Genomic DNA, 13,267 nt, shown 5'->3' with positions numbered 1-13,267 from the left:
GGACCCAGGACCGGTGCCGGCCCTGACTCCGCCGCCCCTCTGCCTCCGCCAGGGCTGGACCACGAGCTGGCCTTCTCTCGGCTGATCGTGGAGCTGCGGCGGCTGCACCCAGGCCACGTGCTGCCCGACGAGGAGCTGCAGTGGGTGTTCGTGAATGCGGGTGGCTGGATGGGCGCCATGTGCCTTCTGCACGCCTCGCTGTCCGAGTATGTGCTGCTCTTCGGCACCGCCCTAGGCTCCCGCGGCCACTCGGGTCAGTGCTAGCGGCGGGCCGGATTGGGAGGCTGGGGTTGTAGAGGGGCCCATGCCCTCCTGTCTGATGTTTGGCTGGGCCGTGCGATGGCGCGAATACCCTGATAGTGTCCATGCGATTGTCACTCAGGGCGCTACTGGGCTGAGATCTCGGATACCATCATCTCTGGCACCTTCCACCAGTGGAGAGAGGGCACCACCAAAAGTGAGGTCTTCTACCCAGGTGGGTAAGAAGGCTCTGTCAGAGAAGTGGGTGCCTTCACGCGGGAGGTGCCCACAATTGCGGGGAGCATGGCATGGAAAAGGAGTGTGTTGGGGGGCCCTCCTCATGGTTCCCTTCCTCCACCCTCCCATAAGCCACAGGTGATTGGTTGGGGCAGAGCTGAGGGACTCTTGCTTTCCTCTGTCAAGGGGAAACAAAACATAACAACTTCCTGTTAAACATGTCTGATTTTTATCTGCCCAGGCACAATTTTGCCCAGACAGTATTCCAACAACTGTTGGGGAGACAGTGGGTAATCAGAAATGCTCTCAATACTCCAAAAGACAATACAAACAGTTATCTTTTTTTTTTTAAATAGTGCAACAATTTGCTTAAGAAATAGAGCATTGGACTTCCCAGTACATTTGAGGTTGGGTGTATGCATCGCAGGCATGGTGGTTGAACAGGTACACTTTTCAGATAAAGCCTCAGAAGTCCTGGAACTACCCCTTTCCTAGCTACAAGCCCAGCCCAGGTTTAGCTAAATTTCTGCTTGTTTCAAGTGAGGCTTGGGAGTGCAGACTTCCATACAGTGGGCCCATGGCCAAGCGAGGTAGCCGTCTATGGCTTCCCCCAAGAGAGGACATGGGTCAGATGATGCCACAGAACATTTAGGAGTAGCCGTATGGGCCAGCCCAGTGAGGTAGGGCCTTTTGTTTTTCTGAAGCTCCCTCTCCATTCCCCACCCCTAGTTAGTCCATGGGCCACGAAAGCAGCAGCCATGGAAGGGCAAGGCAGAGCTGGCTCTTCACTTGGGTGCTCCCTGTCCCCCAGGGGAGACGGTAGTTCATGGGCCTGGTGAGGCAACAGCTGTGGAGTGGGGGCCAAACACATGGATGGTGGAGTACGGCCGGGGTGTCATCCCATCCACCCTGGCCTTCGCGCTGGCCGACACTGTCTTCAGCACCCAGGACTTCCTCACCCTCTTCTATACTCTTCGCTCCTATGCTCGGGGCCTCCGGCTTGAGCTCACCACCTACCTCTTCGGCCAGGATCCTTGACCAGCCAGGCCTGAAGGAAGACCTGTGGATGGACAGGAGCGGGCAGGCCCGCACATATCCACTTGCTGGAGCCCATGTTTACAGACAGGGACATACACCATGCAGATCCTGAGTTCCTGCTGTATGAGCAGGGATATCCATGCTTATGTATCCAAACACAGAGAACCATGGGAACTAATGAGACACATATAGATACTGAGACCTGTGTGTACAGTAGGACCATGCATTCATACCCATCTGGATAGGGAGCCCCTGGTATACCAAGGGAGCCAGTTGTGTTCAAACACACACATCACAAGCTTGACTCACTAACTCAGGCCTTTCCAGAGCTCCACAGCTTCCCACCCCCTCCCCACCAAACGGGTTCTGGAGTTAAGGATGGGGGAGGGTATTATACTGCCTCAGTCTGACTCCTCAACCCAGCAGCAATTTGAGGGGATGAGGGGGAAGAGGAGCTGCCTTTTGGAGGCCCCCTTCACATGCAGCTATGATGCCCTTCCCCTTCTCCCCTGTCCTCACCATATGCCTTATCCCCATTCTACTCCCCTGCTATGCAAGTGCCCCTGTGGCTTGTCCCCAACCCCCTCGGCAACCAAGCTCAGCTGGGGAACCAGAGTAATGTGAAGAATGCTTGAAGTCAGCATCTTCCATTCCAGAAAGGCCCCCATTCTTCCTTTGGGGATATGATGCAGAAGCTGGTTTCAGACCAGGACCCGCCACTGAGGAGGGGATCTAGGCAGGTGGGCCTGATTCCAAGGGGGCCTTCCTGGCCTGGAGAAGGCCTTTTACACACACAACACACACACACACATCACAGTTTTCAGACAGCCCCTGCTGCATTCTCTGTCCATCTTTCTGTTTCTGTTAATAAAGATTTGTTGATCAGTTCCATCTTTTTGTGTGTCTGAGCAGCCGGAAAAAGCCTCTGACTCCTGGGGACCTCAGGAAGATCTCTCTCTTGCTGTGTGATTCATGGTTTTTTTTGTTTTGTTTTGTTTTGTTTTTAAGAGACGGGGTCTCCTCTGTTGCCCAGGCTGGAGAGTGGCACAGCGACATGATCATAGCTCCCTGCAGCCTTGAACTTGTGGTCCCAAACAATCTTCCTGCCTTAGCCTTATGAGTAGCTGGGACTATAGGCAAATGCCACCATGCCTGGTTAGCTTTTTAAATTTTTTTTAGAGACGGGGTCTTGCTATGTTGCCCCAGCTGATCTCCAGCTCCTGGCCTCAAGTGATCTTCCCTTAGTGTCCAGAGTAACTGGGATAACAGAAACAAGCCACTGTGCCTCACAAGACAGTGGCTTTTGACTAGTAGGGACTATATACTTGAGTGTGCCTTAGAATCACCTAAGACACTCTTTGAGTCAGTAGCTCAGACTATTGAGCTCCATTGCCAGAGATCAGCCTGTTCAATGATTCTCTCCAACACAGCTGTGAATGCCACAATTTGAGAAATTCAGGGCAGGGTGGCCTGGAGTGTGTCTTGGCCTTACCTCTGCCGGTGGGATCCTGGGAACAGTCCTAAGAATCTTCCCCTGGATGGCCACAGGGTGGCAGTGTGCATCCACTTTTTAGCTGAAAGGCATAGTTGTTCTCAGTTGGATTTTTTTCGAGGCTCCCAGCGTGGTGTCTGCCCCTACCCAGAACAGGAGTTCCTCCAGTCTATGGTCTACCTTCTTCAGGACCCACCACTAATGTGGAGGCTCCCACAGTGAAAGGCAGGCACACTACCTGGCAGTATGTGAGGTAGGTAGGGCCAGGATTCAGGTAAGGCAAGAGAGGTGCCTAAAGTGCATTCATTCCCAGAGACCCTGCTCTTGCCTTAACTTCTGCATCCTACACACCAAGTATGCCTCACCCTCATCCTGGCCCTGTTCTGAGGGTAAGGCATAGATCACTCCTGCTTCTCAGGATTCCTGGTATTTTAAAAATGGAAGAAACATGGTTATAAAAATTAGATATTTTAAGATTTTAATGAACACAAATCTGAAAGACTATATGTATAACTGCATTTAGAAACAACAACTGAATGTGGAGTCCAGGTAAGTTGGCCATCCTGACCCGGACTCTTCACCCCCATTACCACCGTGTCAGGCATAGTAGGCTCTGGCTGGCTCCTATCCATTGACCCCAGGTTGCAAAGCCATGCCTCCTTGGGGGATTCCTACTCTGTAACCCAGCTCTGCCTCTAGGCTCAGAGTCCACATGTCAGGGATGACCCAGCTTGCCCTGTCATTCCTCCCAAACGTCCACAAAGGGCTAGGCTCCCAGGCCCCTCCTAATCTCTGCTGCTAAATCTGTTGGTCATTTCATAATTCTCAGCTTTCATTTGACACAGGTAATCACTCTGAAGGCACTCTTAGCTTCTGGGACACTACTCTTCCTTTTCTGGATTTTTTTTTTTTTTTTTTTTTTTAGTAGAGACAGAGTTTCACCACATTGGCCAGGCTGGTCTCAAACTCCTGACTTCAAGTGATCTGCCCGCTTGGCCTTACAAAGTGCTGGGATTACAGGTGTGAGCCACTGCACCTAGCTACTGGATTCCTATCTCCTCATTCTCTGACTTTCTTGGGCTTAGTCCTCAAACCTCTTCTCTGTTTACACCCCTTCCCAGGTGATTCTGTGACTTTACCATCTATATATCTTGACTTCTAAATTTCTGTCTCAGCCTAAATCTCTTCCCTGAGCACCGGAGTTGGAAATCTTACTGCCTTCATCTCTACTCAACATCTCCACTTGACTGTCTAATAGGTATCTCAGATTTGAGATATCCAAAGCAAACCAAATTCCCAACCCCACACCACCACCATCTTGTAGTCTTTACTCTCTGAATTAAGGGCACCTACATTTACCCAGCTGCCCAGAGTCATTTTGGACACGTCTGTTTCACGTCCCAGATGCGATCCATCATCAAATACTGTTTTTGTCTGCAGAATATATCCAGACTCTAACCGTGTCTTCTCACCTCCACTGCCCCCACCCTGGTCTAAGACACCATCATCTGTTGCCTATAGACTATTGCAATGGTCCCTTAACTGATCACACATGCATCCTGTGTGGAGGGTTCTCCTTGCAGCAGCCAGTCAGACTTTCACTCTCTGCCGAGACATATCCAATGGCTTTCCATCTCATTCTGTCCTTTCACTCCTTACAAGGGCCTACTCCAAGGCCCATGTTTCCTCTGATCAGACATTCCAACCGCTCACCCCTTCAGTCCCCCTATTCCGACCCAGTGGCCTCCTTGCTTTTCTTCCAACACATCAAGCAAAATTCTGTCCCAGGATATTTGCACCTGCTATTCTGACCGCAGTGCTCGTCCCAAGGTATCCACATAGCCATAGCTGTCTTCCTCCCCTCCTTCAATTCCTGCTCACTGAGTTCTTCAACACTTATATAATATTATCTCTTGCATGGTGATTTTAAATACCTTCACAAAATTTTTGATGCTCTGTCCTTCAAGAGGTGAAGCCTAAATTCCTTCCCCTTGAGTGGGCTAGACTCAGTTATGTACTTTCACAAATAATGTGGCAGACATAACAGTGTGTGACTTCTAGGACTAGGCCATAAAAAGCATTGCTGCCTAAAGAGTCTCTCTTGGATCATTCTGGGGGAAACCAACTGCCATGTTGAGAGGACATACAACCAATCCTATGGAGAGGCCCACATTGCAGGGAAACAGGCCCCCTGCCAAGGGCCATGCAAGTGAGCCATCTTGGAAGTAGATCCTCCAGTCCCAGTCAAACCTTCAGATGACTGCAGCCCTGGCCAACCTTTTTACTACAGCACCTTAGAGGATAATGAGTCAGAACCATCCAGACCCACAGAATTGTGAGAAAATAAATGTTTTTTGTTTTAAGCTGCTAAATTATGGGGAGATTTGTCACACAGCAATAGGTAACTAATGCCCCCCTTCTGTTCCCCCCAACGCAGCTACATTTTTCTGCATGGTGCTTATCACTATCTGACACACTGTATATTTCCCCCACTTAGTATTGTACCATTATAATAAGGACTTTGTTTTATTTGCTCCTGTGTCCAACAGTGCCTGGCAAAAAAATAAAAATAATAATAAATATGTGTTGGATGAATGAAGCATGGGTCTCTGAAGGTCTAGGTCTGTCTCTGTCTCTGTGAGGTATAGGACCAGACTGTGGGTGTGAGAGGCAGCCTTTCCTTTTCACAGACGAAGAGAGATAAACCAAGTCCCAGTCAAGCATATTCCTTCCCCTCAGCCCTTCCCAGTTGTAGTCCTCCTGGCCCAGACCCCAAAAGTGGATTAACTTCGCTTGATTGATTTGGGAGCTGTGGGAGTGACTGCCCAGTCCCTTGCCCGTCAACCCAAACCCTACAAAGCACTCTCCAAACACTCAGAACTGGAATTTCCCCAAGCCAATTCCTGCCTTTCCAGGAAGACTCTGACCACCTACCTTTGTCCATGCACCTTCTCTGAACAGCCAGGGGAAGCTGTGGTGGGGGAAAGGGAGCAAGCAGGGCACAAGGGTTCTGTGGATCGCTACCCTCTGCTCTCCAGTCTTCCAGTAGACTACCGGGGCATGTCTGTCTGCCTGGCACATTCACTGATTCTCCCCTCCCAGCATCAGGGAGGGTTGGGCAGAGGAGGAGGCTTGGCTCTGCCCCAGGATACTCACACCAAACAAAGCCATGGGGGAGGAGGCATCAGTACCGACAGGAGCTTCTGGAGGCTGGGGGGTTCTGATGGGCTCAGAGGTCTGAAATCTGAGGTGGAGGACACTAGGGCAGCCAAAGGTATGAATGGGGCTGAGCCTCAGCATGGCCAGGAATGGGTCATAGGGTACCAGGACTTAGTGCTGCAGTAGGAGCTGCGCATAGAAGGGTGCAGAGAAGGGTGGTGGCTGGAGGCAGGGAGAGCAGGGAGGAGGCACCCACCATGGGATCCTGGTCAGAAGAGCTGGTGGTTTGAGCCAGAGCAAGCTGAGGCTGAGAGAAGTGGACTGATTGGGGGAGGACAAGGGAGGAGGGAGGACACAAAGTTCGCGTCAGGATTCCTGCCTTCTGGGTGTGAGGTCAGAAGACAGTCCCTGGTGCCACAGTTTCATACCTATGCAGGTGTCACCCCTACAGACACCTGCTGTTCACTTACACACTTGGCATCACCTCACCTCGCTTTGGTAGGTGGTCCCCTTGGGCACAGGAAGAAATAGGAAGTATGAGGATGCCTGGGAGGAGTGGGGTTCAGGCTGTTCAGAGCAGAAATTCTGAGAAGCCTGCCACTCAGAACCCCCAAATAAGGAACGGCATTTCAGCATCTTGGGAATAGTTTGGGGGAGGGCGTAAAGCAGTGGGCTGAGGGGGTCTGGAGATACACATGTGGGAGTCAGGCACACATGGGTGGAGAATGTGTGTGAACATGGGCGAAGTGCTGTTCACTGTTGAAACAAACCTATGATGAGTACCAGAGGTTCATTACACTATTCACTTGTCTGTGTTTCAAAATTTTCATAATACAGGCTGAGCACGGTAGCTCACGCCTGTATTCCCAGCACTTTGGGTGCCTGAGGTGGGTGGATCACTTGAGGTCAGGAGTTCAAGACCAGCCTAGCCAAAATGGTGAAACCCCATCTCTACTAAAAAGAGAAAAATTAGCCGGGCCTGGTGTTGGGTGCCTGTAATCCCAGCTAATCCCAGCTATTCAGGAGGCCAAGGCAGGAGAATCACTTGAACCTGGGAGGCAGAGGCTGCAGTGAGCCCAGATTGCGCCACTGCACTCCAGCCTGGGTGACAGAGTAACACTCTGTCTCAAAAAAAAAGAAAAAGAAAAGAAAAGAAAATGTCCCTAATAGAATGTCAAAAGAGACAAAACCTGTGTGTGGCTGTGTATCTGCATGCGTTGAGTGTGCAGTCAGCTTAAAGACCTCTGAGTGTGTGTGAGTGCATCCTTGTGGGTCCACCATCGTGTGCATGCATGTGTGCAAACCGCAGCATGCCTGCAGTTGGGGACAGCGCGTGGGCAGGGCAGGGGTGGTCAAGGCAAGGGGAGAAGCTTCTATTCTGACCAGACCCTCCACGCACACCCAAGCATCTTACAGAGGGATTCCCCTCCTGATCGCAGCCTGCCCAGGCCATTGGCACTGTGGTGACCATGTCACCGAACATGTGAGACTGGGCAGCTGTGCGCCTGAACTTGTGACAAGATGCGTTGGTGTGTGGACGCGGCTGTTTGTGTGTGGAAGCCCAGTGCTGAGTGTGGGTGTCGGGGCACGACTTGTGAGGCTGGGCGGGGCTCTGGTCCAGAGTCCGGTGGCGGTGGAGCCCTCACTTTCGCACGATTCCCCTGCAGCTCTCCAGCGCCCCCTGCCCCCGAAGCTGGCTGGAAGGAAGGTGGGAGACACCTGTTGGGTGGCTGAGAGCGGCAGAGCCCACAGGGGCCTCTCCCCATGCGCCCCGCCCGCCCTGTCCGGCTCGGGTCCCGCCCCCGCGGCCGCCGCAAGCAACGCGGCGAGTGAGCGCACAGCGGCCAGAGGAGCGCAGGGCGGCGGGAGCGCACCGCGGGGACCCAGTCGAGGCCAGGGCCGCCAGGGAGGCGGGCAGAGCAAAGGCAGCGCCGTGGAGACGCCGGGGGCAGCGGGCCACGCCAGGCAGGTGAGTGCGGCCGCGGGGCCCCCGGAGCGAGGGAGCGGGGCGTCGCGACTCCGCCGCCTCCTGCCCATCCGGTCCCGTGCCCGTCCCAGGCTCTGCCCCACCGCCCTCCATCCCGGCGACTCCTTGGTCCCTGTCCTCTGCCCCTCTCTCCGGCTGTTTTCCCCGTCCTGTCTCAGTCGGTCCCTCTCTATTTCACTATCTCTTTCTAATTTCTCTTTTCTGTCTGCTTCCTGCTGTCTTGGTCTTTTCCTGTCTCTCAACACCTGCCTCACTATTTGTCTATCTCCGCCTCTGTCTCTCCGTTTCTGTCCGTCTCTGAGTTACCTGTCACTTAGGTCTTTTATCTCTTGCTCCTCTACCTCTCTTACCCTCCCTGTCTCTCTACCCAATATTCTATCTCTCTCCATCTCTGTCTCTCTACCCTGTCTCTGCCTGATATTTCTGCCTCTCTGCATCTTGGTCCCTCTCAGTCTCTGTGTCACCTCACTTCTTTCTCTCCTGTCACCCTGTTCCATCTCTATTTTCACATCTTCCTATCATTGCCTCTGTCGGACATCCCCCCTTCTCCTTTTCTTTCTCTCTCCCTCCCTTCACCATTTCCCGATGTCTCTTGGTCCCTGTCACCCTCTCTGATCTGCTCACTCTTCCAGTCCTCAGTCAATGGCCATTTCTGATTCCCGGGGTCTGGTCCTGTTTCTGTTCACCTCTGGGAAAGCCATCTTTCTGCCTCTTTCCTTGTGACTCCTGCACTTCCCTGAATCCATGACCACCTCCCCCTGTGTTGGGGGCTATGGGGGCAGCAGGGCCCAGCACCCATAATTTCCTCCCCCACAGGCGGCCCTTTCCTCGGGGTCCCGCCTGGTACCAGGGCCCCCTTCAGCTGGGGGACTGCGCCTGGAAGCTGTCATGGAGGCCCTGCAGAAGCAGCAGGCAGCTCGGCTGGCCCAGGGGGTGGGGCCATTGGCCCCTTCACGCTCGCTGCTGCCACCCGGGCCTCCCCTGCCTGACCACCGGACCCTACAGGCCCCTGAGGGGGCCTTGGGGGAGGTTGGGACTGAGGAAGAGGAAGATGCTGAAGATGAGGAGGAGGGGGAGGAAGCCAGGGCAGAGGAGGAGGCAGCTGAGGAGAACCATCCAGGGGCCCAGGGCCCCAGCTCACCTTCTAGCCAGCCCCCTGGACTCCATCCCCACGAGTGGACCTACGAGGAACAATTCAAGCAGGTAGGACCTACGCCCTCGATGTCCGGCCCTCTCCCCTATCTCCCTCTTCTGGCGAAAGCAGAGCCAGGTGATAGCAGTCTCTGCAAGACGAAAAGAGACACAGAGACACGGAGACCTAGAGAAAGACAGAGGGAAGATTGGAGGATAGTGACAGGGAGGGAAAGATAGATGCCTGGCTAATTTTTTTAAATTTCTTTTGTAAAGACAGGGTCTCCTTGTATTGCCCAGGCTGGTCTTGAACTCTTGAGCTCAAGTGATCCTCCCACCTCGGCTTCCCAAAGTGCTGAGATTACAGGCATGAGCCACCATGCCCAGCCAGGTGTAGGGAAGGCAGTCTGGGGGCTGGGGATTCCTACCTACCACCCTACCTACCTTCTCACACATCAAGTCACAAGGTCATATTCCGGGGACCAGTGGGGGTGTCCCAGTTGCTTCCTCTGTCTTCGGAAGCAGAATGGAGGTTATCACTCCCTTGGCAGGTTGATACACCTCTCCTTTCTTTCCTGTCACATCCCCCTAACCCCAGCCCCATGCAAATCTTCTCCCTGGCCTGAGTTCCATGGATGATAGTTCCTAGCCTGTGATAGCCACTACAGCCGCAGTATGACTATAGGGCTCCTCTGCAACTCAGAATGACAAGACTTCATTCACAGGGCCTTAATCTGAGGTTCTTTCTCCCTGGAGAACCCCTCTGGGTGTTATTCTAAGGACACTACTCAAGGCTGTCACTACGAAGGTGTTACACAGGGCTGTGACTCCAGGTGTGCCATTCTGGTGGTGTTAACTTGTAGGATGTTGGTCTGGGTATATTCGAAAAGTGTTAATCTGTGAGTAGTATTCTGGCATTGGTGTAAAACTGAGTGTTACTCAGGGCTCTGTTCTGGATATATGGCTCTAGAGACTGTTTCTCCTAGGTATAATTCTAAGGGTTATTACTTGGAGAGTGTATGTATTATTTGTGGGTATCCATCTAAGACTTAGGGCTCAGTTTTTGTGGGAATGTGGCTCTAAAGGTGGATCTGGGGCTTATTACTCATGGGTATTTTGTTTTTTATTCTGGGGATTCTTATGGGGATGATATGACAGAATATTATCTATAGGTGTTACTCAAGGACTGTTACTCTGGGTCAGTGACTCTAGGGGTGGTTCCCTTGGCTGGTATTCGGGAGTTGATACAGGAGGTGGGACTCCAGATTACCAGGAAGAGTTGAGCTGGTCTGTGGATCCTTCAAACTCTGACCCCACAGGGCCACTGCCTCTCTAGCAGCTTCCGTAGTAGGTAGGGTAACTGCCTCTGAAAGGAAATCAGACCAGAAGATGAGCTGAAGGGCACTGGGTGTCAACCTAGGAGCTTCTGAGCATCACCCTGCCTGAGGGGTGGGTTAGAAGCGTCTCTGCCATTCACTCACCCCCAGCCCTGGCATACAGGGATGTGAACAGCATGAAGTCCTTGCATGAATGAATCAGAGCATCAGATATATGTTTGTCTCCTCAGTCTGGAATACAACCCCAGCCTAGCTTCCTTCCTGGGACTCTAAATTTCCCATGAGGGTAGGGGAAGACTGGGCCCCAGAGGGCAGGCTGAGCCTCCAAGCTCCATCCTGTTCCTCTCTTCCCTTACTCCCTAGATGGGTGGTTTGAATGGCCAAGGGCACCACTACCAGTACCAGTCTCTGTATGTACTAGAAAAGGCACCCCTGCCTGCCCCTAGGCGGAGAGAGCCTAATGCTAATGCCAGGGAGTCCACATTGAGATCCTACTGACTCCTTCAGCTAGGGACCCTTGTTCAGGGTACAACCTGAATTGGGGTCTAGGGAGGGAGGGGGGTCAGCAGAGCTGTAGAATGACCCCAATCCTTCCCCAGCTGTATGAGCTCGATGCAGACCCCAAGAGGAAGGAATTTCTGGATGACCTGTTTAGCTTCATGCAAAAGAGGGGTGAGTGGCATGACGTGGGGGAAGGGCCCTGGAATTGCCCCCTTACCACGTTTCAGGAAACCCGGTTGGGTTCTCCCTGCAGAGGCCTGAGCTTGGCAGCACCTGTCCTTTGGGCCCTCAATAGCGTCTTTAACCTCTGACCCTGCCCCCCTCCTCCACCCCAGGATTAATTAGCGGCCAGCCCACTGGCAGGTTAATGAGTGTGGAATCAATTGGGAGGGTGGGAGGGGGAACTGATGGGAGGCTGGCCTGGGGTGGGAGGGTCCCAGAATCAGAGGGCTGAAAATGCCTTGGTTCTCTGTCAAGGGTCCTTCCTTCAGTCATGTCTTCCCTGTTTTCCCTTGATTAAGGCAGGTTGCACCTCATGTGCTCTACAGCAGGAAGGACTGGGATTAGACTGGAGGAAGGACTTCCCAAGGGGCGGGCTGGGGACTATGTGAGTTGAGGCTGTGCACTATGTGAGTTGAGGCTGTGCAGGAGGAGAAATTCCTTTCCAGGAATGTCAGAGCTGGAGGAGAACGCAAGAAGGGTCTAGGAGGGCATCAGTTTGGGTGGCAGTCCATCACTTCAGCTTCTCCCCAGATTCATGGGACGGAACACTGACTCATTATCTCTCTCTACAAAGCTAATTAACTCACTCAGAGCGCAACCTGATAAGCCGCTAATTAACTGGCTGCACTGTCCGCCCCCCCCCCCCTTTTAGTGCAGCTGCTGGCCCACTTCCCGCCCCCGGCCCTCGCCCTAGCCCCAGCACCCCTTTCGGGTCCCTTGCTTCCCTGGGACCCTCAGTAGGGCCCTAAGTCCTTTTGGTTCCCAGGGAGGCCCATTCTGGTTCCAGTGTCCCCTCTCTGGCCCTTCCTCGAGGCCTCCCCTCCACTGGGGTAGCGGGTGTGAACCGATCTCAGCATTGCCTGCCCGCCCCTCCCCACTAGCTCTGCCTCCCTTCGGTCCCTGCCTCCCACCGCTCCAGTTGCAGGGGGAGGGGGTCCCGCGGGGCCGATAATTTTCCCCCATTAATCAGGCCGCAGCTAATTGTTCGGGTCCAAAGGCGCGGCGGAAGGGGACGGGATCGGTAAGGAATTAACTGGGGCCCATCGCTCAGCGCAGACAGGCCCCTTTGTCAGGACTGGCCGGCGGGGGCGGCGCGGGCTGCGGAGTCGGCGGGCCGAGGCGGGAGCTGATTCTTCTCCCGCCCGTCATCCCCCAGCCTTGGGCAGCCACCCGGGGGCTGCTGCTTAGGGGAGGCCGGCTCTTCAGCACTGTCCGGAAGTCCTTCCTGCGGTCTACCCCAGGGGACAGCAAACTAAAGTTTGCAGGCCAAACCCAGCTGCCTGCAAGATAAGAATGGTTTTTACTTATTTAAATAGTTGGGGGACAAAATTAAAAGATGAATAACATCTCCAGACTGGTGAAATTCGAATTTCAGAGTCTATATTATTGGAACACAGCCGCATCCATTCCTTTAGGTATTCTCTATGGCCGCCTTTAGGCTACAATGACAGCGTTGAGTAGTTGTGACAGAGATCATTTAGCCATCTGGCCTTTTACAGAACTTTGCCCACCCCTGTGCTAGCCTCCTGTCCTTCCTGCTAAAATAGAGGCCCTGGGGTTCCGTGGGCTCTGACCAAGTCTCCCTCTTTCCCGCCCTCCCCGGGGCTCCCGCCCCGTATTAGTCCCCGGGGATGCTGTAGACAGGGTCTTAGTCTCAGTGTCCTGACTGCAGCCCGCTCCCCACCAGGGACGCCAGTGAACCGCGTGCCCATCATGGCGAAGCAGGTGCTGGACCTGTACGCTCTGTTTCGTCTGGTGACCGCCAAGGGCGGCCTGGTGGAAGTCATCAACCGCAAAGTGTGGCGGGAAGTCACGCGCGGCCTCAGCCTACCCACCACCATCACCTCGGCCGCCTTCACTCTACGCACCCAGTGAGGCCAGGGGCGCTAGCGGAAGGGAAGGGGGCACGGGGTCGGGCTGGGG

The 13,267-nt window shown here is 53.7% G+C and overlaps 2 protein-coding genes across 3 annotated transcripts in view; both read left to right on the top strand.

Annotated features, from left to right (window-relative positions):
• The first annotated feature begins 52 nt into the window (after window positions 1-52).
• Window positions 53-2,406, top strand: SIGMAR1 (sigma non-opioid intracellular receptor 1). 2 transcript variants are annotated; one of them, XR_001006087.1, is made up of 3 exons: window positions 53-253; window positions 383-475; window positions 1,507-2,406. XR_001006087.1 is itself a non-coding variant. In XM_011980067.1 (3 exons), exons 1-3 carry the CDS (start codon window positions 155-157, stop codon window positions 1,513-1,515), a joined length of 372 nt encoding a protein of 123 aa, XP_011835457.1. In that variant the 5' UTR covers window positions 53-154; the 3' UTR covers window positions 1,516-2,406. The 2 variants fall into 2 exon arrangements, 1 of the variants encoding a protein (XP_011835457.1); XM_011980067.1 differs by having other exon boundaries at window positions 53-206; window positions 1,289-2,406.
• Window positions 2,407-9,041: 6,635 nt separating this feature from the next.
• Window positions 9,042-13,267, top strand: part of ARID3C (AT rich interactive domain 3C (BRIGHT-like)) — a 6,978-nt gene continuing 2,752 nt past the window's right edge. Inside the window, exons 1-3 of the mRNA XM_011980150.1 lie at window positions 9,042-9,356; window positions 11,221-11,293; window positions 13,032-13,215. Coding sequence (XP_011835540.1) covers window positions 9,042-9,356; window positions 11,221-11,293; window positions 13,032-13,215 — 572 coding nt within the window. The remainder of the gene's footprint in view (window positions 9,357-11,220; window positions 11,294-13,031; window positions 13,216-13,267) is intronic.

This window comes from Mandrillus leucophaeus, unplaced genomic scaffold, assembly GCF_000951045.1.
Source record: "Mandrillus leucophaeus isolate KB7577 unplaced genomic scaffold, Mleu.le_1.0 Scaffold208, whole genome shotgun sequence".
In the NCBI taxonomy this organism is placed as follows: domain Eukaryota; kingdom Metazoa; phylum Chordata; class Mammalia; order Primates; family Cercopithecidae; genus Mandrillus; species Mandrillus leucophaeus.
The sequence above is the reverse complement of the archived record's forward strand: the minus strand, read 5'-3'. Positions and strand labels throughout refer to the sequence as shown.

Bases quoted from the DNA above. Each gene is read 5' to 3' on its own strand.
- SIGMAR1 (XM_011980067.1), top strand. From the start codon at position 155: ATGCGGGTGGCTGGATGGGCGCCATGTGCCTTCTGCACGCCTCGCTGT. The intron at 207-382 runs GTATGTGCTGCT...ATTGTCACTCAG, and splicing joins CTGCACGCCTCGCTGTCCGA to GGCGCTACTGGGCTGAGATC. The intron at 476-1,288 runs GTGGGTAAGAAG...CCTGTCCCCCAG, and splicing joins AAGTGAGGTCTTCTACCCAG to GGGAGACGGTAGTTCATGGG.